Source organism: Castanea sativa, chromosome 4, assembly GCF_040712315.1.
Source record: "Castanea sativa cultivar Marrone di Chiusa Pesio chromosome 4, ASM4071231v1".
Taxonomy (NCBI): domain Eukaryota; kingdom Viridiplantae; phylum Streptophyta; class Magnoliopsida; order Fagales; family Fagaceae; genus Castanea; species Castanea sativa.
The window spans coordinates 26,494,807-26,519,360 of record NC_134016.1 but is presented as its reverse complement, the minus strand read 5'-3'; the positions used below and the strand labels follow the sequence as shown (position 1 = coordinate 26,519,360).

Sequence of the window (24,554 nt, the reverse complement as noted above, 5' to 3'; positions counted from 1 at the left end):
GAACTAGCATTAGACAAAACGTTGATCAAATGGCCGTAAGAAGAATGCAGCAATCCCTTGTGTCAGAGCGTTAACGGGGGTTTCTAAATCACCTTCAAAGACTCAGCTGTGGAGACCAATATCCTGAACAACTTGGACAGCTTTTCTAACAGTCAGAGTTTCCAAAGTTACCACTGGAGGCAAAGGTATTTTTTCGGACATGGCAACCAACTATTTTTTATTAGGTTAGTTACATTTTATTTTATTTTATTTTTTTTATGGGAGGTTACTTTCATGTTAATTTCTTTTTTTGAGAGAGAGAGTTTCAACTTTCAACCTATAACATCCCCTCCTGATGATAACTCTTTATCATTAAATCAAAATACCAATCAGTTTTTAGTGTAGGCCGGAATTGAACTTCAGATCTCTTATTCGATTATCAGAGACTTTACTTTTTTTTTTTAGAATAATCAGAAATTTTACTAGTTGAGCTAATTGGAACCCACATGTTATTTTCATTTAAACCTCATAGTTTTGGATAAGTTTTATTTAACTCTTATAGTTTCAAATGATTTTATTTAAACCTTATAGTTTTGGATTGTTTTATTTAAATATTAGAGTTTTGGGTGTGCTTCATTTAAACTTTTAAATGTTTCAATTAAGCCTCATTATTTGAAATAAATTTCAATTTAGTGACATCAATGTGATGTTTAACATGGATTTGATAGAATTGTGACAAAATGTTTTTTTTTTTTAAAGAGAGTTTCAACTTATGACGCCTGCTCTTAATGATAACTTTTTATTACTAGATTAAGACACTAATTAGTTTTTTATATAGGCGGGGATTGAATCTCAGATCTCTTACTCAACTATATAACTTTTTACCAATTAAGCTAACTAGATCCCACAATTGTGACAAAGGTTAAATGAAATTTTTTTAAATTTAAGGTTTGATTGAGATCTTATAAGATTTAAAAAGTAATTTACGTAAAGTAAAATATAGAAAAATTAGGAAAGAAGAAATAGGTAACTAACTTATTCTTACCAGAGATAACTCAAGTTTCTCTCTGCCTAGGGATGTAGCGTTTCTTGCGTAACTCCCTGCCAGTGTAGAATTGTTTGTCCCTTCGTAGAAGGTGTGCAATTAGTCTCCTTGGAATAGCAAGGCTTTTCCAAGGCTTGTTTGGGTTCTCTTTCAGGGGATTTGGGAAACAATTTTGAGGGGATGAACAATATGGACAATCTAACTCACTCTTGGAAAAAGCTCACTCTATCCGAAAGAGAGGCTCTAGGCTGCAACCTCACTTCTGATCACAGTATCAAGGAATTTTCCATTGCTGCAAAATTTTTGACAAAGAGGGCTATTAACGTGGAGGTTATAGCTCAAACATTTACGCCTTTATGGAGGGCTAGAAATGGATTTAAAATCAAGAGGTTTGGTGACCACAGCCTTCTATTTACATTCGACAATGAGAGGGATGTTGACAGAATTCTTGGGAATGAACCTTGGAGTCTTGACAAGCATCTGATAGTAATGCAGAAATATGATGGTAGCTTTCCTTTGCAGGATATTAAATTTGATAGAACCACCATCTGGGTTCAGGTTCATGGTATCCCACTTAAATATATGAGCTTTGACATGGGGATTAAAATTTGCGAAGTTGTTGGAGATGTGATCAAACCCTCGGATACAAAGTTGTTTGATACTGGAAATTTTATACGTCTTCAAGTATCCATTGATCTATCCCTACCCCTATGCCGTGGTCGCCTTATCTCTCTGAACAATGGGAAAGAAATGTGGGTATCTTTCAAGTACGAAAGACTACCTAATGTTTGCTACTGGTGCGGTAGGCTTACTCACGACAACAGGGATTGTGATCTTTGGATTGAAAGTGAAGGGACCTTGAAATCAGATCAGAAAGCTTTCGGGCCTTACCTCCGAGCTCCGCCGTTTGTTGCGACTAGAAAAAACGTAGTTAACGTCCCAGGTTATTATGCAGAAAAAAAAGAAGACTAACCCTACTAAAGGCACTAACCGGACTTCAGGCCAGCCACCACAGTTTGATAGGGTTGCAGTACCGGAGCAATCACTTGAGGAAGAGGGATGTTACACACAGCAATTTACTGCCCCATTAATGTGTAACATAACTGAAGGAATTAAGTTCTCATCAAAATCTGGAACCAGCTCAGCAAATCCAGCCAATCCCGTGACTGTTGGTGAATTATTAGAGCCCAATATTTTAGTTTCGACTTTTAATGCTAATGATGGGGAGATACGTAGGTTGGGAGAAGTTGAGTCAATGGAAGAAGTGGGCAATAAATCAAATGCACGTGAGGACTTTAGTGTTTCAAGTGAGCTGCATTCCAAATCACATGCACATGATGTCACGGGTAGGTTTTCTTCGTCTATTGAGAATAGGCGTATTCTTCCTGGGTGGTCACGAAAAGTAAGAAACCATGATACTACTGTTACGAGTAAGGGGCAGAAACTCTCAGGTCAGAAAAGAACTATTGAGGGAATTGAAGAGGAATTCGGTTCATCTACTAAACGTATTCACACTTCACAGGCTGATGATCACACAAATCTCATATTGGTGGAGGCTAATAACCAGCCCTGCCAGGAGCAATGAGTTGCTTAGTGTGAAACTGTCGTGGGCTTGGGAACCCACGTACAGGCAGAGAGCTCGGAGAACTTGTACGGGCAAAAGATCCTTCTGTTGTGTTTTTAGCCGAAACACTAACAGATGATGCAAGACTAGAATTTATTCAGAATAGTATTAATTTTGATCATAGATGGGTGGTTCCGAGATTGGGCAGAAGTGGTGGTTTGGTTCTCTATTGGAGATCATCAATCAAACTATTAATTGAGGGGTTAGAAAAGTATTATATTGATGCCGTCATCAACAAAGATTTGGATAGTGAGTGGCGATTTACAAGTTTCTATGGTGAACCTGAAACAGGAAGAAGACAGGAGGCATGGGAAAAACTTCGAAATTTGAGTCCAAGAATGGAAAAACCATGGTTGTGTTGTGGTGATTTCAATGAAATTATCCGACAAGATGAAAAATTGGGTGGTGCAACTCGGTCACATGTCCAAATGCAGATGTTTAGAGAAGTGATTGATGAGTGTGGTTTTATGGATTTGGGCTATGAGGGGCCTAAATATACTTGGAGTAGGCATTATGAAAATGGAAACTCAATTTGGGAACGACTTGATAGATGCTTGGCTACTAGTAGCTGGTTTTTGAAATTCCAGGATCAAAGGTATATCACTTGAGGTGCGACTCATCTGACCATATTCCCCTCCATATTCTTCTTTCGGATTTGGATGTTCCAAAGCGGAAAAAATTATTCCGTTTTGAGGAGATGTGGTTGTCGAATGGGGGGTGTGAGGAAGTGGTCTTTTTAGCATGGAATAGTGGTGGAGAGTTAGGGTTTGGTGGTGATGTGTTAGCTAAAGTTGAAAAATGTGGAAAGGACTTGACTTTGTGGGGCAAAAATGTTTTTGGAAATGTGAAGAGAGAGTTGGACCGGTCGAGGAAGCTTCTAACTAAGGCCAAATCTGAAGCCATGATCAGTGGCAATAATTTTTGGGTGTTGCAACTCAAAAAGGAGATTGATGTACTACTAGAGAGGGAGTCTACTATGTGGGCTCAAAGGTCGAGGTTATTATGGGCAAGACAGGGGGACAGGAACACAAAATATTTTCACAGTAGGGCAACAAGAAGATATAGAAGAAGTAAGGTGGAGGGTATTAAAGATGAAGAAGGAATTTGGAGGGAGCAGCACGACGATATAGCTGAAGTGTTGGTGGAATATTTCAAGGGTCTATTTGCTACAAGTGAGTTGAATGGGTCCCAAGAAGTGTTGTCCTGTACACCTACTATCATTGATGAGGAAATGAACGCCATGCTAGGCCAAGACTTTAGTGAGCAGGAAGTAGTTGCTGCTTTAAAACAAATGGCACCTCTGAAAGCTCCCGGATCGGATGGAATGCCACCTCTTTTCTACCAGCATTTTTGGGGCACAGTTAGCCATGATGTCACATCTTCTGTATTGGAATGGTTGAATTCAGGTATCTTGCCAACTCCTTTGAACCACCTAACTCCTTTGAACCACACTTTTATTGCTCTAATCCCAAAAATTCAAAACCCCGAGCATGCTCATCAATACCGCCCCATTAGCCTTTGTAATGTATTGTATAAGATTTACTCCAAAGTCCTTGGCAACCGCTTGAAAAAATTAATGCCACACATTATCACTGAATACCAATCAGCTTTTACAAAGGATAGGCTCATATCTGATAACATTCTCGTAGCTTTTGAGACTTTGCATAGCTTAAAAAATTACAAGTCTACCTCTCATGGGTTTATGACAATAAAATTAGATATGAGTAAGGCTTATGACCGGGTGGCTTGGAATTTTCTTGAACAACTCATGAGGAAATTGGGGTTTAATGAAAGATGGATACATTTGATTATGGGGTGTGTTAAAACAATCACCTACTCGGTCCTAGTTAATGGTGAACCTTGTGGCATGATTCAACCTACCCGTGGGATTAGACAAGGTGACCCATTGTCCCCTTTTCTATTCTTGCTTTGTACGGAATGGTTGAATGGACTTATCAAAAGAGCAAAAAGAAGTGGTGATATCCATGGTTTTTCTCTTTGTAGGAGAGGACCCAAACTAACTCATCTGCTCTTTGCAGATGATAGTCTTCTTTTTCGCAGGGCAAACATGGAAGAATGTGGAAAGGTTTTGGACATTTTGAATATGTATGAGGGGGCTTCGGGTCAAACGGTGAATAGGAGCAAGAAATCTCTATTTTTTAGCAAAAACACCTCTACTAATGTGAAGCATGAAATCAAGATGGCCTTGGGTGTTCCAGAAATTATGCAATATGAGAGATATTTGGGCCTCCCTTCTTTTGTGGGAAAGGGAAAGAAAGCGAGTTTTAATTACATAAAAGAAAGGGTATGGAGGAAGTTGCAAGGGTGGGAAGGGAAATTATTATCTCAAGCTGGTAGGGAGGTGTTGTTGAAGGCAGTCATCCAAGCCATTCCAACCTACACCATGGGGTGTTTTAAGATACCCATTGTCTTATGCAATGAAATTGAGGTGCTAATGAAGAGATTTTGGTGGGGACAACAAGGTGATAGGAGGAAAGTGCATTGGGTAAAGTGGGAGGAGATGACAAAGTCCAAGGTAGTTGGTGGAATGGGATTTAGAGACTTAGCTATGTTTAATGACTCTTTGTTAGCTATACAAGCTTGGAGACTTTTGCACAATAAACAATCTCTCTTTTGCAAGGTGTTCAAGACACGTTTTTTCCCCAATATGTCAATTATGGAGGCTTTGGATTCAAGAATGGGGTCCTATGGTTGGAAGAGTATTTTAGTAGGAAGGGAAGTCATAAAAAGGGGCTCAAGATGGAGGATTGGGAATGGCGAGAAAGTAAATATATGGCAGCACAAGTTGCTACCAAGAAAACACCCTCCATATCTGCCTACATGCCCAATTGAGGACTTTGAACACAGCACGGTGAGCAGCCTTATTGATCCCAGCACAAGACAATGGCACACAGACATGGTGGATGGACTATTTGTGGAGGAAGATGCGGAGCTGATAAAAAAAATCCCACTGAGCAAGAAGTTAACAAAGGATGTTCTTTATTGGCCTCTTACGAGCAATGGTGAGTATAGCAGCAAATCGGGCTATAGATTCCTCAAGGAAGAAGCAGAACAGTTACACCCAACCGAGGTCTTGCCGCTCTGAGACAAAAACCTGTGGAAAGCTGTTTGGGCTATGCGTGTGCCTCAAAAGATGAAGAATTTTATATGGAGGGCCTGCCGTAATGCCATGCCGACGAAGGAAGCTTTGGTGAAGAGAACTATCATCAACGACCAAACATGTGACAGATGCAGACTTGCCACTGAAACTCCTTTCCATGCGTTATGGTCTTGCTCTGAGGTTGATGTTGTATGGGCTGATCAGACCTTATGGGATTTCAGAAATCATGTTGGCTTCAACGACTTTAAGCAGCTGGTATCATGGATAGTAGAAGAAGGAAAACCAATAGAACGATTCACATGGATGGTCTGGGCAATCTGGAATCAGCGCAACCAGGTTCGGGTCCGTGCTCCAGCTATAGCCCTTCACCACGTTGCTGAGGTATCACGTTCATCCTTGACTGAATACCGTTCCAGATTATCGACAACCGAGTTGCTAGATGAGCCACACAGTCATCACTCACAAACAAGGTGGCTGCCTCCTCCGGGGAACTTGGTTAAGATAAATTTTGACGGTGCGGTGTTCTCAAGGGAAAATATTTCAGGGATTGGCGTAGTGGTCAGAGATGAAAATGGATTGGTTTTGGGCTCCTGTACTAAGCGTTTGTCCCAAGCCTACAGTGTTATGGAAACTGAAGCAATGGAGGCAGCTACAGCCTTAGTGTTCGCAAGCGAGTTGGGCGTTAGACAAGCTATCCTTAAGGGGGACTCTTTGGCTGTCATCAAAGCTTTGATAGAGACTAAGTACCCTTTATCTCCATTAGGCCTGGAAGATGTAAGAATGTTCTCACAAAGATTTGACAAAATGCTTTACTCTCATACAAAAAGAGAAGGCAATTTCGTAGCACATAGTCTGGCTAGATATCCTATTAGCATACCAGATTTTTTAGTATGGACGGAGGATGTTCCACCACACGTTCAGAAATTTGTACAAGCTGATTTGGCTTCATTCAGTTAATAAAGTTCAGGTCTTTTCTTTCTCCAAAAAAAAAAAAACACTTATTCTTACCATTGATAGATTCCTCTGTATTATATGAAAGTTCCTTCTCAAAAAAAAAAATATATATAAAAAAATATATATATATGAAAGTGTATGTTTTCCTAATATCTTGTTGCCGTAGTTAGAGAGCTATAACATTTTTTTTATTATTATTATAAATGACTATAACTCTATTCAATATATTTTCATTGGATGTAAATTTTATGAAATTCATGATTGGATTACATTTTCTTCCCATGCTTGCAAAATTTTCAGAAAATCATAGATCTATGTATATGCCATTAATCAAATTGTTAAATTTAAAATTTTTGCAGTCCAAAATTACGCATAAAAAATAAATGGTATTTGACATGAGTGTTAAAAATATAAAGAACATGCAATTCAACAGTTAGGGTATGTTTGGTAACTGTTTTTTCTCCTTATTTTCTGTTTCCAAAAACAATTTTCTATTTTTGAGACAAAAAAACTTGTTTGGCAATCCAAAATAGACTGAAAACAAAAACTGGTCTCAAAACTCAATTTGTGAAAGAAACTGAAAACATGCAAAATGCTGTTTTCAATTTCTAATTTTCAAAAGTTAATGAAAATACACATTTAAATTAATGAATTTGTCTCATTTAACGAGTTACCATTAGAGTTCAAATCTTAGTAACAACATATTTTAGAATTTTTTTTCTTCAATTTTTTTTTTAAAACTTCAACAAACCAAACATGTTTTTTATTTCAAAAATACAAGAAAATTTTTTTTTCTTTATTTTTCCAAAAACAAGTTTTTGAAAATAGAAAACAAAAACTGTTACCAAACATAGCCTAAATAATATATATGTAGCAATATTACTTTTTTTTAGTGGGATTTTTTTTTTTTTGAGAAAATTTTAGTGGAAATTTGACATGGCTACAACTTTTTTAGTGGGAGTTGTAGTCAAACTTTGTCCCTTCTTATTTTTACCTAACATGTGTTTAACATTAATTCTAATAAAATATAAGAAATTAGGACAAATAAGTATAAAAAAATTAAATTCCTTAACATGATATCACACTTCATTTCCTTGCATTAATTAATTTTTCTTATTCTTGAGTATTTCATATCTTCATAAATTGTTTTCTCTTTACATTAAAAATTTTACTACAATTTGTTTTTATCATTTTATTCTTTGAAAGAAAAAAAAAAAAGAAAAAAGAAAAAGAAAGGAGAGAGCCTCTCAACACATGCGTAATGCATGTGAGGGTAAGAATGCATTAAAGATATAGCCCTTAATTTTTTTGTTTGTTTGTGATACGAGATGCAGGAGCATCCCAGTAGAACACGTCTACTTCTAGAAAACAAGAAACAAAACATGTTTGCTTCTGAAAATAACCTTGAATCCATGAGTTTTCCTTGAATCCACAAGGGTCTTTGAATCCACAAGGAGAAATGATCTAAAATCCATCAGAAAATAGAAAGACAAAAGTCTGAATTTTATTGATTGAATGTTTGTTAAAAAAACATTTACAAACTTGGAGACCTATTTAAAGGCTTTGTAAAATTTAATAGACAAGAAAATATATTCTAAAATAACTCATAATTAATGCCTAACTATAATAGGAATCAAATTTGACCCAAAAAGCATTAAAAACACCTAAAAACAAGGAAACAAATGCCCTAAACCTAAAATAGCAAAAATTACATAAAATAACTAAATATAACAAATTACAGAAATTAATTTGAATATTCTGTCCTACATTAGTCTCCTCCACTTGAAACAAACTCAACCTCAAGTTTATAGTTGAAATTTGAAACCTTCTTTGCCAAGAGAACAAATACTTTGAATGCTTGAGTTCCTTGATCTTATTTCCATATTTGTAACTCATCAATGGAATAAACAAAACAACTTGAATTTTTTTTCCTTGGTTTTCATGTAGAGCAAGACTTAAGTACAGTACTTAGGTGCTGTTCCTTAGATTCCCCTCTTAAGATTCTACCATATGGACTTTTTCTCATGGGATGTAAGTGTATTTTTTAGTTAAGTAGTCACATGACTGTATCTTAAGAGGGAAACCTAAGGAACAGCACCTAAGGTACTATATTAAGTTTTGTCATTTCATGTAATTGTAGAGATTTACCAAATAAGAATTGACAATTGAATCAAAACTATCAACTCCAATAAAATCAATAAACTTCAATGCATCCTATACCACCAATTTCTTCAGTCTGTCGCATACCACAAATCATATGATTTCATTTCATTGAGATCCTTGAAACTTTCCTCTTCAATTTCTTCCTCAATGGTCTCTACCATCTTGACTTCAAGATCTTTCTCTATAGTAGGATCTTCACAATTCTCCTCCACAATAATCTTGATTTTAAGGTCTTCTTCCATTACAAGACCTTCATTAATTTCCTCATAAATCTCTATATTTTGTTCTTCAAGAACAATATTTCCTCAACATTCAATTCTTCCTTAAAGGTGGAATATATGACTCTTCAAAATAATTCAAGTGTGAACTTCTTCGCCAATAATAATCTTGTTTTGTATACAACAAGATTTCATCACAATTCATAGGATTAAAGTTGATAGCAAGTATTGCTTTTCATCTTTGGCCATGAACGAATTTTGTCTTCACCTTGTCAGATTCTATTAGATTGTAATCGTTCCCACCAACATAAGACATACTCTCTAAATTTATACAAAGCAAGTTTAACTTTTCTCTCATCACAAATATTCTAATATTCAAATAATTCCTCTAGATCAAGTAACTAATTAAGAAAATCTTCTTTATAAAAATAACCATTACAACTTGCAATTCTTCTATAAGGCCCATTTGAAATTTGCTTAAAAATTGGTTGCTTGTGAGTTATGTCTCCGTGACAGCTATCCCTATTGTTTTCATGCTCCAACAACGGTATCCTACAAAGATATTTGTGAGGGCTAGCTGTATGTCATATAATACTTGCTAAGTTTTTTTGTCACCGGAATTGCTACTATCTCACACGTTAGCCACCAAACTAGGATAAGTCAAGGCTTTGAACCAACTGATACGAGATCGATGCAGAAGTGTCAAGAAGTAGAACATGTCTACTTCTAGAAAACAAGAAACAAAACATGTTTTCTTCTAAAAATAACCTCAAATCCATGAGGGTTCCTTAAATCCACAAGAGTCCTTGAATCCATAAGGAGAAAGGGTCTAAAATCCACCATAAAAGAGAAAGAGAAAAGTTTGAATTTTACTAATTTCATAATTGTTAAAAAAAAAATGTTGATAGACTTGGAGGTCTATTTAATGGTCCTGTAAAACTTGATAGACAAAAATATATTATAAAATAACTCCTAATTAATACTTAACCATAATATGAACCAAATTTTACCTAAAAAGTATTAAAAGCACTTAAAAATCGGGAAATAAATGCTTTAAATCTAAAATAACGAAAATTGCATAAAAATACCAAATATAACAAATTACATAAATTACTATGAAGATTCTTAGATTCTGTACTATATCTGTTTTTTCTTTTTTCTTTTTTTAAAAAAAAAACACGTAGAGCCCTTTGTCTGAAGCCTGAACAATATTTATAAATAATTTTATTTTTTTATTTTTTTTGTAAAGTCAGTTATGCCATGGAAGTAGCCCTAGCTTATGCCGTTGTAAGTCATAACATGGGGACTGGGGTGTGTTTGATAAGTAATAATGATTTGCATTTAACCCAAAGAAAGAATTACAAAATGAGATATTTTGGAAATTGATACATAAAATAAAATTTGGCTTTAAAAGATGCTGCAAATAAGCTTTTATAGTCCCCATGTTGCGGATTTGCCTTTTATAGTTTGCTGAAGTGGCATAGTATATCTTATGAAGGTTATATTAATGGGTGTCCTTAGGATAATGGTTAATAATATATTTTAAGAAAATTTTGACACTACTTTTATGAGATATGAATAAAGCTAACTGTTAAGATATTAATTTTTTTTTCTTTAGCATCGGTTACCATTTCCCATCTTATAATTATTCTACCAAAAAAAAAAAATCTTATAATTATTGTGTTTGTTTGGTATAACTTGATATTATTCATTTACTTAAAAATTAAAATCTTAATTATCTTTTAAAAACCAAAGGGTAAAAGTTTTAATAAGTGATACAGTTTCTTTTAGATTTAAAAAAAAAAAAAAAAAAAAAAAACATTTGGTTCTTTAACAATTTCATTAACATGTTTGGAGGAAATGCTACAAACAGGGACAGTTGTCAGTTAAGCAAAAAGACACATAGGCTGGGGTCATGTGCAACGCACATGACCCATTTTATCTGAACAGCTGTTGCACATGACCCATTTTATCTGAACAGCTGTTAACCCCAACAGTGTTAGCCAAACACCCTCATCTCTCACCCACAGCAGCCTCACGCCTCTTTCCTCTCTCTTTCTCTCTTATCCCTCTTCCCAAAACAGCAAGAAAATCCGGCCACCTGCTGCACACGCCGTTCCTCCTCCGATTCTGCCCCACCCATCTCTTTGCCGCCAAGGACCACCGATCCTACCACCCATCTTTTCAAATGAGGCAAATGAGCCTTTTTAAACAAAGCTGCAGAATATTGAAAATTGCAGTAGAATCTTTTATTCTTTTAGTGATGAGTTATGGTATTTTATTAAGAAGATAGACTTCTTGTTGCACACAAAAAATGGACACAAATTAGCAAAAAAAATTATGTAAAAGAAATTTTTTAAGACCACAGACACAAGACCTATAGTACACAAGTTCTAATCATCAATGTTAACACTCATCAATGGTTAGAAGATGAGTGTTTTATCAAAGTGTGAAAATAATCATTGAGAGAGAGAGAGAGGTTGAAATCAATACAAGCAACCATTACATTCCAACACAGGTTGAAATCAATCCTTATCATTATTTTGGTGGTGGAGGTGGACCCATCTATGGGAGCGGCATCGGCTGAGTGAGAAACTGAATGGGGCGGAATCAGCGAAGGGGGAAGCAAGTGAAGAGGAGGAATGGAGATATGGTCCGGTGAGATCGGCGGCTGCTGAATGTGGCCGCCGTCGATTCCGCCTCTGTCTTCTTGCCGGTCTGAGTTTGCTGAGAAAACAGAGGTGGAGGAGATGAGAGAAAGGCGTGAGGCTGGCTTCTTGCCGGTTGCCGGTCTGAGCTTGCTGGGAAAACAGAAGTGAAGAGATGAGAGAGGCGTGCGGTTGCTGTGGATGATAGATGTGTTTGAGGAGATGAGGGTGTTTGGCTAACACTGTTAGGGTTAACAGCTGTTCAGATAAAATGGGTCATGTGCGTTGCACATGACCCCCAGCCTATGTGTCTTTTTGCTTAACTGACAAGTGTCCCTGTTTGTAGCATTTCCTCCAAACATGTTTGGAGGAAATCCGTGTCCTAAAATAAATAAGCAAAAATGATGGATGCTCTAACTTTATTGTTCAATTTTTATTAGTTTTTGAGGAAAAAAAGAAAAAGAAAAAAGAACTTCCTAATCCCTACAAGTGAAAAGGAATCCAAGTTAAATAAAAACTGAAAAGTACACAGAAAGAGAAATAACGTTATATCAAGTGAAGCTCACTTCTCCATACATGGTTGATGGCACACATAAAATTGACTCTCTTTTAGATATGTTTTACGCTTCGCATTTGACTCTTTGCTAAAAAAGAGGTATCATTTCCTAATCCTATGTGTGATTCAAAGTATGTTATGCATGAAAGAGAGGATTCTCTCTCTCTAAATCTCAGTATCTCTGATATGAGATAATTTTGCAGCTGCTAAGACCTGAGATGATACGTACACATGGTGTAAAACAGTAAAAAAAGGAAAGAGAATGCTGATTGCCGAGGAGCCCGACCTTGATCTTTTCAAAAATATCACCATTTTACGTTTCTTCCTTGTTAAGCATTCACTGCTCTGATCTCCTAAAGTAAGTCGGCTCTCTCTCTCTCTCTCTCTCTCTCTCTCTCTCTCTGTGTGTTCATTGTCTTTGGGAGATAACAACAAAACGTACCTCACTCCTCAGTCTGAGACAAACAAATTCTCACGGACCCTTAAATTGGTCTTTTCTTTCTTTGCATCTTCTGTAATTATTTAATTCTTAGTACATATATACAAAAATGGTTTAACATATATTTTTTCATTTAGGCAGTGTTAATTATACACCATTTTGCATACACACGTGACACGTCTGTACACACGGGTGAATTTGAATTTGTAATCGTGAATTGAAGATATGATTTTAAGTTGGTTATATATATACCATTTTCATTTTATAATTGGGACAGCAAAGAGAGTCATCATATAAAAAAAGATAAGATCAAAATAGATTTGGGTGAGGTTCTGTCGTTGCAAGTTAAACATATGCAAAAATGGTTTAACATATAGTTTTCATTTGGACAGTGTTAATTATACACACCATATTGTACACATATCCCTACACACAGGTGAATTTAAATTTGAAATCGTGAGTTAAGACACAATTTGAAATTGATTTTACTATTTTCATTTTAGACTTGGTGCGGTAAGAGGGTTATCATAAAAAAAGATAAGAAAAGATAGGATCAAAATAGTTTTGGGTGTGGTTCTATCGTTGAATGCAAGTTATATAAACTGAATGAGGTACATTAACATACCTATCCAAACAGTTTCAAAAAAAAAGAAAAACATACCTATCCAAATAAGAGGTACATTAATATAGCTTTTAAAATTATGTATATATAAAATTATTTTGATAATTTGATATTAAAATTATGTATATATATTAAAATATTTTGATAATTGGAAGAGATGGAATTTGAATTATGGATGTCTCCATCAAGATGTATGAGTTGAACTATAAATCATTTGGCTGTGTGCCTTATATTGTTCTCATATATAGATATTTAGTAGGTTAAGTAAGCAACGTCTTTGATCTATCTGTAGATTTTTTTTTTTTTTTTAATACACCAAAGGATGTCCAGAAGAGAGATTGAGACTTAAAATATCTTTACTTTTTATGAAAATCACAAACTATCATTAAATTACTAGACTCTAATATTTGCACATAATTAATAAAAAGGAATCTACATATAAAATTTAATAGTTGTAGTAGAATGTACTACAATTACCTATTCTAATAATTCATTTTTGATGATGAGGTCATGGAGGGTTTTTTGGCCAAGTCCTCGGGTTTTTCTTTTTAATTACACATTTGTGTGTTATGGTTGTGTTATTGTGATTTTGATTTCTGTGGGTTGTTCATTTTATATGTTTATACGTACTTAGTTTATCATCCATCCATGCTTGTGTTAATTAGTTAATTACTTTAGTTTAGACTTAATTGTTAGATTAGCTTAATACTGACTAAGCTGTAATTTAAAACTTGGGGTCTAAGTCTTAATCAAGTTAAATTTGATTGTTCTTAAAAACAAATGATCAGGCTGTAACTGTGTTTGCACACGTGTGGTGTGTGCTTTTTTTTTTTTTTTTTTTTTGAGAAACAAGCCTGCTTACTAATTTTATATCATAGAAAAAATGTCTTTAGCTTCACAATCAACAAGGTCAAGAGGAAAAGATTCCATCCAAACTAACAAAAGAAAAAAAAAATTCTTGCTCTCTGAGCTAAGGCATGTGCAAGAGCATTACCTTGTCGGCGAATACGTAAGAAAGAAAAGCGCTGAAAAGAAAGAGCATAAGACAAAAATGTCTTTTATAATATGATCGAAAGATGATTAAAATTGTTTTTGAAGTCGTATAACATTTATTAAAATTTTTGAATCTCCCTCAAAATTGGATCTGCAGAAGCCAAGTTCATGAACAAATAGCACCGCCCTTCTAGCTGCCAACTTCTCCAATAAAATTACTGAAGATGGCTTGGGGATCTTCTCTGCCAAAGCCGCCATGACTTCCCTATGAGAGTTTCGCACTACTACACTGATACCCGCTTCCTGTGAGACTTCAAACATCACCCTGTCAAAATTTGTCTTGAGTTCATCATGATCAGGAGGTTTCTAGGCAGGCCTGATAGTCAGAACTGGTTTAGGAGGGAGTTGCCAAGCTGTTTGGGATTCCTGAAGCAACATGACAGCGTGATCAAAGACGTTACCCAGTGGCAGCACTTTTTCCCCTACTCTGGCTTTGTTTCGACGATTCCAAACTACCCAGCACGTCATAGCGAAAACGTCGATATTGAAGTGCTTGTCTCGGACAAGATCAATCAACTCCGGGATAGAAGTTGGAGCAGAACCAACTGAATGTAGACCTGGAAAATGTTTCTGCCACACGCCCAGGAATTCATCACTGCCCCATAAAGCATATAAAATTGGCTCGGGTTCCCATTGGCCTAAACTACAAGTGGAATCTTGGACAATTTTTCTTTTACACAAGTTAAATTTTGTAGGGAGAGAATCATTACGTGCTCTTCATAAAAAATGTTTAACCTTCATTGGGACTTTTTGATGCGGGAGACGTAAAAAGATTTTTATTTAGTATTATTTATGTTTGCAAGTCAATTGTATTTATATATTTTAGGTCCTAATAGTTTATTAGGCTATTAATATTTTAATTTGGAAGCAAGGTTATTTTCGTAATAAGGTAATTAGAGTTTTCTAGCCAATTAGAACTAGGGTTTAGTAATCCTTTATAAGCAACCTATTGTACTCCTTGAGGAGTTAGTTGGTATTTTGATGAATGAAAAAAATGGTTGTTTGGTCTTTCTTGGTTTGGTGCTGATTCTAGGTCCACCCTAGATGCTGACTCCTAGTGGTTTCCTCGCTTGGTGCTGACTCCAAGCAAGGCCTAGGTGCTGACTCCTAGGTTATATCCCTTTATTTTATTGTTGTTTCAATTTTGTTCTGGTTGTCCTGCGTCAATTTTGGTATCAGAGCAAACACCGATCTTTTTGAAGCCTCATTGCAAAACCAGAAAAGTATTTAAAAAAAAAAAAAAATCATTGCCGTGTCTCTCATCCCATCAAATCACAATTCAGATCCACAAGAAATTAGCGTCACCTCCAGCCTCCATCACTAGCAGCGTCCCCATCACATCGGCGACTTCCTATTTCGTTGTCCTGCGCCACCACGACGACGGTCCAGCCTTCAGACCACCATCTGCTCACCTACTCCAATCGACGCCAGACCATCTCCGTCAATCCACAAGCCCGATCCTGATCCTTGTCAGTGTTGCACTGCCAGAAGCCCTACATCTCATGCGCCACTGCCGGACCACACTTCGATGCAGATCTGACAAAAGGTCGCTGTTGTTCTCGCGCAAGCCTCACCTGAGTTCACTTACAAAGCAGACACGTGAGTTCACGTACAAAGCCAAGTTTTGCTGTTTGTGTTTATTAGTCACCTCAGGACAAGGCAAACATGTGAGTTCACTTACAAAGCCAGCCCATCAGCCTTAAGTGGGCCACGCCACTTTGGGTTTGAAGTTTCTTTCTTTTGGTTTAATTTGCTGGTTTGAAATACTGTCAATATATTCTTTTACGTGTATACCCAAAAAAAATGACTTCCTTTCATAGTGAACTTGAGAAGCAGCTTAAGGAGGTTGGGAATAGACCCTTAACCCTCCTTCATCCATTGATGATCTCCTTACTCTTCTTGATGAAGTTGAAAATTTGTTAGCATACGTGGAGCAAGTACCATCCAAATCAGTGCGAGGTGCACTTTTTCCCTTAGTAAAGGCTTTGATCAATAATAAACTTTTGAGACATGCTGACATGGATGTGAAGGTTTCAGTTGTATCTTGCATTATTGTTATTACAAGAATAACAGCACCAGATGCCCCATATAAGGATGAGCAAATGAAGGAAATATTTCAGTTGATTTTGGCAGCATTTGAAAATATGTCTCATGTGTCTACTCGCTCTTATAAGAAGGTGACTTCAATTCTTGATACTATTGCAAAGGTCAAGTTATGCTTGGTGATGTTGGATCTTGAGTGTGATGCATTGGTTGTTGAGATATTTCAAAGTTTCTTGAAGATGATTAGGTCCAACCATTCACCTGCTGTATTTTCAAATAAGGAAACAATTATGAGTCTAATCATAAATGAAAGTGAGGACATTTCCTTGGATCTTCTCGATTCACTTTTTGCTATTTTAAGAAAGGCAAATCAGAATGTTCCATCTATTTCGTGGACGGTGGGGGAGCAAATAATCACTAGGATTAATACCCAGCTAGAAAAGATAATGACACCCACTCAAAAACTACCCAGCAAGCTTGAGGGTGCACATGATGTGAAAGTTGAAGTTGTTGAACGTGCTTTTGATTAACCCTCCACAGTCCTTGAAGATCTACATCTTGGTGAAGTCGAAGAGGTTAAAACTGCACTGCTTCCTATGGTTCATAAGGTTCAAGACGAGATTATACTGATTCCACACATTGATTTTGTTATTCTAAATGAGTTTGATGTGGTGGAATTCAAGGTTTTTCTTTTCCCTGTGCTCCCTAAGGTGATTCCAGACTGGAAGCAAGTGTTACTTGTCAGCATCCTAATCCTTCAATACTTTAAAACTCGAGGTTGAGTTTTCTCCAACCAGAGGAGAATGATGCGGGAGACGCAAGAAGATTTTATTTAGTATTATTTATGTTTGCAAGTCAATTGTATTTATATATTTTAGGTCCTAGTAGTTTATTATGCTATTAATATTTTAATTTGGAAGTAAGGTTATTTTCGTAATAAGGCAATTAGGATTTCCTAGCCAATTCGAACTACGGTTTAGTAATCCTTTATAAGCATCATATTGTACCCCTTAAGGAGTTAGTTGGTATTTTGATGAATGAAAAAAATGGCCGTTTAATCTTTCTTGGTTTGGTGCTGATTTCATGTCCACCCTATGTGCTGACTCCTAGTGGTTTCCCCGCATGGTGCTGACTCCTAGGTCATATCCCTTTATTTTATTGTTGTTTCAGTTTTGTTCTGGTTGTCCTGCGTCACTTTTAAGTTTCCACAGCATGGACCAAAAGCTCTTCAGCAGGCTAGAATTTGGGTTGGCACTACCTGCATGAACATTCTCTTCACGCAAAATCTTATAACTAGTTTTAACAGAATACGAACCATCAATACACATAGGCCAATATAGGACATCGTTCTGTGGCCGATAAGGTAGGGGAATGGACTTAATTAGATTTGCTTCAGCAGTGTGGAATAGACTATCAACCATGGCCGAGTTTTAGGACCCAGTAGCAGCATCAATCAACTCGAAAACAGTAGAATTCTCGGCAAGGACATATATTGGAGATGTTACTCTCCCCTCTCCATTACCTAGTAACCAAATATCTTTATATATTCATGTCGAGCAGATATTGCAGATCCTCCATTTAGCACCACTAGCTATGATTTTTTGTGCCTTCACAATACTTTTTCAAGCAAAGGATCTCAAACCAGTCTTAGCTTCAAAAATAGAGCTTTGAGGAAAATACTTTGCCTTAAAAACCTTATAAAACAAGGACTCAGTATCATGCACTAACCTCCAAATTTGTTTGGCAAGCATTGCATCATTAAACTTTGCCAACTGTCTAAAGCCCAAACCACCTTCAATTTTTGACTTACACAATGACTCCCAACTTTTCCAATGGATTTGAAAGTTCAAATAGTGTAAAACACTATAGTTTTTTTAGACCCCCAATTTTAAAAACACAGTTTGATTGTTTTTACTCTAACTTATCTAAGTGTGGAACAAGAATAAATTATACGCAATAATCGGAACTACACTCTAAGCCATAACCACAAGAAAGCAACAATAAATATAAAACTTAAAGAGTATAGAAAGAGAGATGCAAATACAAGATAACATTGAAACATGTTATCGAAGAGGAAATCGAAGAATTTGGCGAAAAATCTCTTCACGACCCTCCAAGTCGAAATCTATTCACTAGTGAATAAGTTGGAGTACACAAATATCAAAAAGAACCTCCAAGCCTAATCTACCCAATGTACTTGAACCCTCTAAGCTCTAGCTACCAATGGACTTCTTGGAGTCTTGTCTTCACTAGTTATCCGTATCCCGCAATACCACCCGATTGCATCCGCTAAGCCTCACCGGCTTCTTCTAGCAAATCCCAAATACTTCTCAAGCTCCAAAACACTCTCAACACTCTTAATAGGTATGAGTTGTATTTGGGTACAAATCTTCTCTCAAGATATAATAATGGGAGAGGGAAATGAGAAGAGACTACAAAGAAATTATCATTTAAAGATGAGTAGCTCTTTTTCTAAAAGGTGGGTGTTGTAGAAACCTCTCTAGGGTTTTCTTTTGAATAGTCTCTTTATACTTTTGTGAGTAATGAGGGTATATATAATGTGGATGAAGGATATAAGAGCCACACATAAAATCATCCAGGCAAAGAGTTTCGTGGGTCACTCGTGACTTGGCTTGAGTCATGAAGTGACTCGCGAAATACAATCTGACACTTGACTATTTAGCTTCCAGCATGTGCTCCTCACATGACCTTGCGTAGGTTGTCCAATCACAAGTCAGTCATGAGCAAGCCGCAAACTTCATTGTTTTGAGCAGTCCTCACTAACTTAATACTAAACCCAATACAATAAAATTCCACAAAATAAAAGGAAATAAATTAATGCAAATACAACACTTTTCGTAATGGAATAAAACCAACATAAATGTTATGTGAAAAACCATAACTTAACAAGAATTTTCTCTTATCACCCTTTTGTCCCCACCAAAATTTACATATCATACATTCAATATTGTTAACTTTTAGACCCCTATAAACTAGATTGTTTAACCTAATTAATTAACCAAGTGAGTACTTAGGTTTATTATTCAGATCTAAGTTAAAACAATAAAGTCATATCATGTAAGGCAACGGAAAAATAAAGAACACCACGATATGATAACCCAAGAAAACCTAATCGGTAAAAAACCTGGGAATGATTTAACCTAACTATCCTCAAGGTAAAAACAGATCCACTATGAAAGAATTGAAGTTAAACACCTCTAGATCTCACAAAAAATTCAATACACAACTTAACAAAGACTTTAGAGAGCTTTTAGGTATAATACCCTAGATCTACAAAAGAGGCACACTCTTCTGTCTCTAAAAAGCCTCTTAAAAATGTGTTTAGGGTTTCCTTTATATACTAGAAGAAGTAGATCTGAAACTCTAACCCTTTATGGGCTTGAACTGTTGTTTGGGTAAACTTAAAATTCTGTAGATATGTGTTTCGATCGGTTGAGCCTGTCTTTTGATCGATCGAACTAGGCAGATTTCAAATTATTCTTTCTGCAGCTTGTATGTTCTTGAATCTTGACTTGTATCACCTTGAGCATTATCTAATAAAACCTATAGACTCTAAGATCTATATCTAGACAAGTTTGTGCTCACGGTTTGCCAATTGTTCTAAAATTTTAGAACCTAACAATCTCCCAATTTGGCAATCCGTGACAAAACTCACATATAAAATGAAATGCTCAAATACAAGAACTATCCAATACAATAAAATGCCCAAATACATCACAAATCTCAATCTAAGAATCCTAACCTAGAAGTTGCAAGAAGAGGTAGAAGATCTTAATCAGAATGTACCCGTCTTTCCTAAAACACTTAAAAGAACGCATCAACGCATGTGTGGAAAGAAAGACATATAAACAATATGAATCAATAAAAAATAAAAAAATAAAAAGTAAATTCTAACTCTCCCCTTAAGTTAGATACATCACAAACTTTTATTTTCTCCTCCTTTCAAAAACAATTTCATCTCCCCCTAAACAAAACATTTTAAAAACCTTTTCCAAATTTCATCTATTTCTCCCCCTTTTTGTCATGTATTGACAAAGACAACCCAATCAAAGAGTAAACAGAAAACATATGCAACAAAGAATAAGAGGAAATAGGGAATCAAGGAAACAACTCCCCTTATGATCAACATAGGTTTTATAAACATCTTTCTCCCCCTATAAAAATAGGAAAAACAAAATATGTTTTGGGAAAAATTTAGGAGGTTGGGAAAACTAAAAAGTCACAAACCAAACTTAAAAAAATTGAGGAGTCACTTGAAGAAAAATATTCTCTCTTTCAATATATGCAAGCTTGACACAATGTGACCCATAAACAGTTGCATGAGTAGAAAAAATATTTACACATTGATTATCCATCATATCTCTTAAGAAAAATATTTTCTATAGTTCACACAAAAAAAATAGCATTTACTAAAATGTACAAAGAACACAAAAATTAATCAATCAAATTTTAAATCAAGTTGAGTACCCAATTTAGTAAAGTGTATGCATGTTATGTGTAAAAATAATGAGAGATATGATTGCAAAACTGCAAGATGGATACAAAAGAAAATGCAATGCATGTGAATCCTAAACATAAATGATGCATGAAAAAAATTTGGTCAAAAACTTAAAAACTGAAAATTTTCCTGTTTCAATCGATCAAATACCAATTGAGTCAAGCAGAGAGCAATGATTAAAATCAAGGGATTTTTGGTCGGTCGAAAATCACATTTGATCAATCAATATTCTGGAATTTGAATTTATTGAAAAACTACATAAGATTATGCAGAAACTACTCAAACTAAGGAATTTCATGAATGAAATGCATGAGAATAAGTTCAAATGTTTTTCAAAAACATGAGTTTTCAACCCAGAACTTCAAAACAATGTTTTTAATCATCCAAAACATAATTTTTGCCAACCCTTAAACATATTTTGCATCAAACACCATAGAAAACATAATCTTGGATGGCCAAACTAGATTCACACACAATTCCATGTACAAAGCTTAGCAAATAATAATTTGTGAAGTGTCTGCAACTAGTAAAAGTATGAGATACATGTAGGTTGATATATAGATAGTAATCAATCATAATTTCTACATTATTCATTACATAAATTTAAAAGTGACTATGACTTAAAGAGTTACATCATATAACTCTCACATCTCCTAGAAAACAAGCTTGCAACCATGCATTTTTTATTTTATTTTTTTATTTTAGCCTTACAATGTACACGCCATTTTTTATTTCAAAATTTTAATTTAGGCTTATAATGTACACGCCATTTTTATTTCAAATTTTTATTTATTTATTATTCAAATGCTACACCTTATTTTCTTTTTGGGCATGTGCTACACTTTTTTTAGCACACAACTCAACAAAGACTTTAGAGAGTTTTTGGGTACAAAACCATAGATCTACAAAAGAGGCACACTCTTCTCTCTCTAAAAACCTCTTAAAAACATGTTTAGGGTTTCCTTTATATACTAGAAGAAGTAAAGCTAAAACCCTAATCCTTAATGAGCTTGAACTATTGTTTAGGCTGACTTAAAATTCTACAAATACGTGTTTCAATCAGTCGAGCCTGTCTTTCGATTGATCGAACCAGACAGATTTCGAATTCTTCTTTCTGCAACTTGTATGTTCTTAAATCTTGACTTATATCACCTTGAGCATTGTCTAATAATACCTATAGACTCTAAGATCTATATCTAGACAAGTTTATGCTCAAGGTTTGCCAATTGTTCTAAACTTTTAGAGCCTAACAAATACCCTTACAAAGACCGAGAAGCAATTTAAAATAGCTCATGACAAAGGTGGGAATAGCTTGAACAACTGATTTTAAAAGTACCTCTCTACCAATTTGAGACAGTAGCTTCTCTTCCCACCCCTTTATTTTAGGGAACACACCACCACCACCATGTGGTGTGTGCTCTAATGCTCTTATCGACATTTTTTTCCTTTCAAAGTAACTTAAAGTCTTAAACAATTAAATTTAAAGGAATGTTACTTTGGATATAATTTGAAGGGAACAACATTTTTTAATGGTTTACTATCTAACTTGACCTTTGATTAGCTTTGTTACACAGGTTGGCGTATTTAAGAGGAAGCAGGATTTTCTTTCCATGAATGTATGAATTTCTATAGTTGAGGAAGGGTAAATTTGAATTTTGGATGTCTCTGTTGAAAATATCAAAAAGTATTAATTGGATTAAAAAGTTAGGCTCACAAGCACAAAAGTGATAAATTTAGTCTAAAGAATTCAACATTGTTATAATCTAGTTCTAAGTGTTAAATATACATGGGCGACTTGATGCATTTGGAGGCCTAAGGCGAAATTTGATTATCTTGAGTTAGATGCAAAATTACTACTAATTAATATGAACTACGTAGAATTTTTTTTTTCTTTTTTTAGAAATTTTATAAACATAAAAAGTTTGACAAAATTTTTCATACTTGTTGATGTGACAAATTGATAGTGATAAATAAAAAAGCGGTGTTAGTGGTAGACTTAGATGAGAAATAGTAAAACTTTGCTAACTCAACTCTTATTTTTATTCTTTTTTTTAGAAGTGCAGCATTCACAATTTGTTTTACAACATATCCCAGGTTTTAAGTTGCTTTTTGTTTTCTATTTGAAAATATCACTATAATTTTTTTTTTTGTTGTTGCTATCAATAACAACCTACTACTTAACATTAGTTGTAAAAGTGCTGTGTAAAATATTGTGGACGTTGCATTTTTCTCTCTTTTTTATTTGTTTTTCATCTGGTAAAAAAAATTATTTTATTTATTGATTATAAATAACCCTATTGGTTAAAATTTGGGGCATTTTTTTTACTTGAGACCTTAGGCAACCGCATTTCTTGCTCTAGCATTTAGCCGGCTCCGTAAATATATTAGCAACATAATGTGTTATACCATGTTTTATATGCTAGAGTGGATGCGGAAGGGGAGTATAGAATAGGAGTTCCGAGAATATAAGGGTTACGTGGTTCAGTCTTGTCGGCCTACATCCATAGAAGAAACCCTTAAGAACCACATCTTTATTATATAAAAGTGTAGTACAAAATCTGTGTTACAATGAATCCTAACGTGAGTATATATAGATGACTAAACTCTAGACTATTAGTACTAGTAGGAGTGAGCTTGAGCCTATTACATTGGTTTAATATGTCTAATATATCTCTAACACTAAGCGAGTATTTTTAAACTAGAATTCATGGCATAATTTTTTAATAGAAAAGTTTAAGACCTTTAGATTTCACTTTTAACGTGGTAAAGAATTTGTACGTTTTTAGACCCTTTAAAACAAAACCAGATTAACCTAGTTATTTAACCAAGTGATTAACTTAGGTAAATTATGCAGATTTAGGTTAACACAAATATATCATATCATGCAAAGCAGCGGAAACATAAAGAACACCATGATATGATGACCCAGGAAAACCAAACCGGTAAAAAACCTGGGGAGGATTTAACCTATCTATCCTCAAGGTAAAACTGAATCCATTATGAACGAATTGAAGTTTACACAGTAGCAACTTAGAAAACTAACATCCTATTGCTACCTTGAGTAGGAAACTTACTACCACGATCACGTGACAGCTTCGAGTCCACGGACTACTTCTTTCTTGAATTCCCAGCAAGCACAAGCACTCCCGCTTGTATATCTTTAAGCTCTTGAATCTGCAACTGAAACGATCATCAAGTTCTTGACATAATCTTGATCCTTGATAACCCTAAGAATGTGTGAAGGCAAACACTTCTAGATCTCACAAAAGATTGACACACACAGCATCAACAATTACTAAAAAAACGTGGCTAGGGTTTTCCCTTTTATACCTAGGGCAAAACATAAAACCCTATATGTAAAACGGGCTTGGGCTGAGTTAGAAAATTTTGCAGAAAAAACAATCTGCACGACTTTCGATCGATCAAGTCTAATTCTCAATCAATCAAGCCAAACAGAATTGCACAGTAAATTCTACAGCAACTCAATTCCAACTTTACATATAAGACACATACTTTGAGCACGTCTAAACAAGACTAAAACGTTTTGATCATGGTTTGCCAACATTATAA

At 35.3% G+C, this 24,554-nt stretch overlaps 3 protein-coding genes across 3 annotated transcripts; all 3 read left to right on the top strand.

The window, feature by feature from the left end:
• The first annotated feature begins 1,213 nt into the window (after positions 1 to 1,213).
• Positions 1,214 to 5,754, top strand: LOC142632643 (uncharacterized). Its single transcript, XM_075807013.1, has 4 exons — positions 1,214 to 1,967; positions 2,026 to 2,529; positions 2,655 to 3,152; positions 3,236 to 5,754. Exons 1-4 carry the CDS (start codon positions 1,214 to 1,216, stop codon positions 5,752 to 5,754), a joined length of 4,275 nt encoding a protein of 1,424 aa, XP_075663128.1.
• Positions 5,755 to 5,838: 84 nt separating this feature from the next.
• LOC142632642 (uncharacterized) lies at positions 5,839 to 6,726 on the top strand. Its single transcript, XM_075807012.1, has one exon. It carries the CDS (start codon positions 5,839 to 5,841, stop codon positions 6,724 to 6,726), a length of 888 nt encoding a protein of 295 aa, XP_075663127.1.
• A 9,714-nt stretch (positions 6,727 to 16,440) lies between these two features.
• On the top strand, positions 16,441 to 16,995 carry LOC142632641 (sister chromatid cohesion protein PDS5 homolog D-like). The gene has a single exon (XM_075807011.1). The coding sequence runs from the start codon at positions 16,441 to 16,443 to the stop codon at positions 16,993 to 16,995; it is 555 nt and encodes a 184-aa protein (XP_075663126.1).
• The last annotated feature ends 7,559 nt before the right edge of the window (positions 16,996 to 24,554 follow it).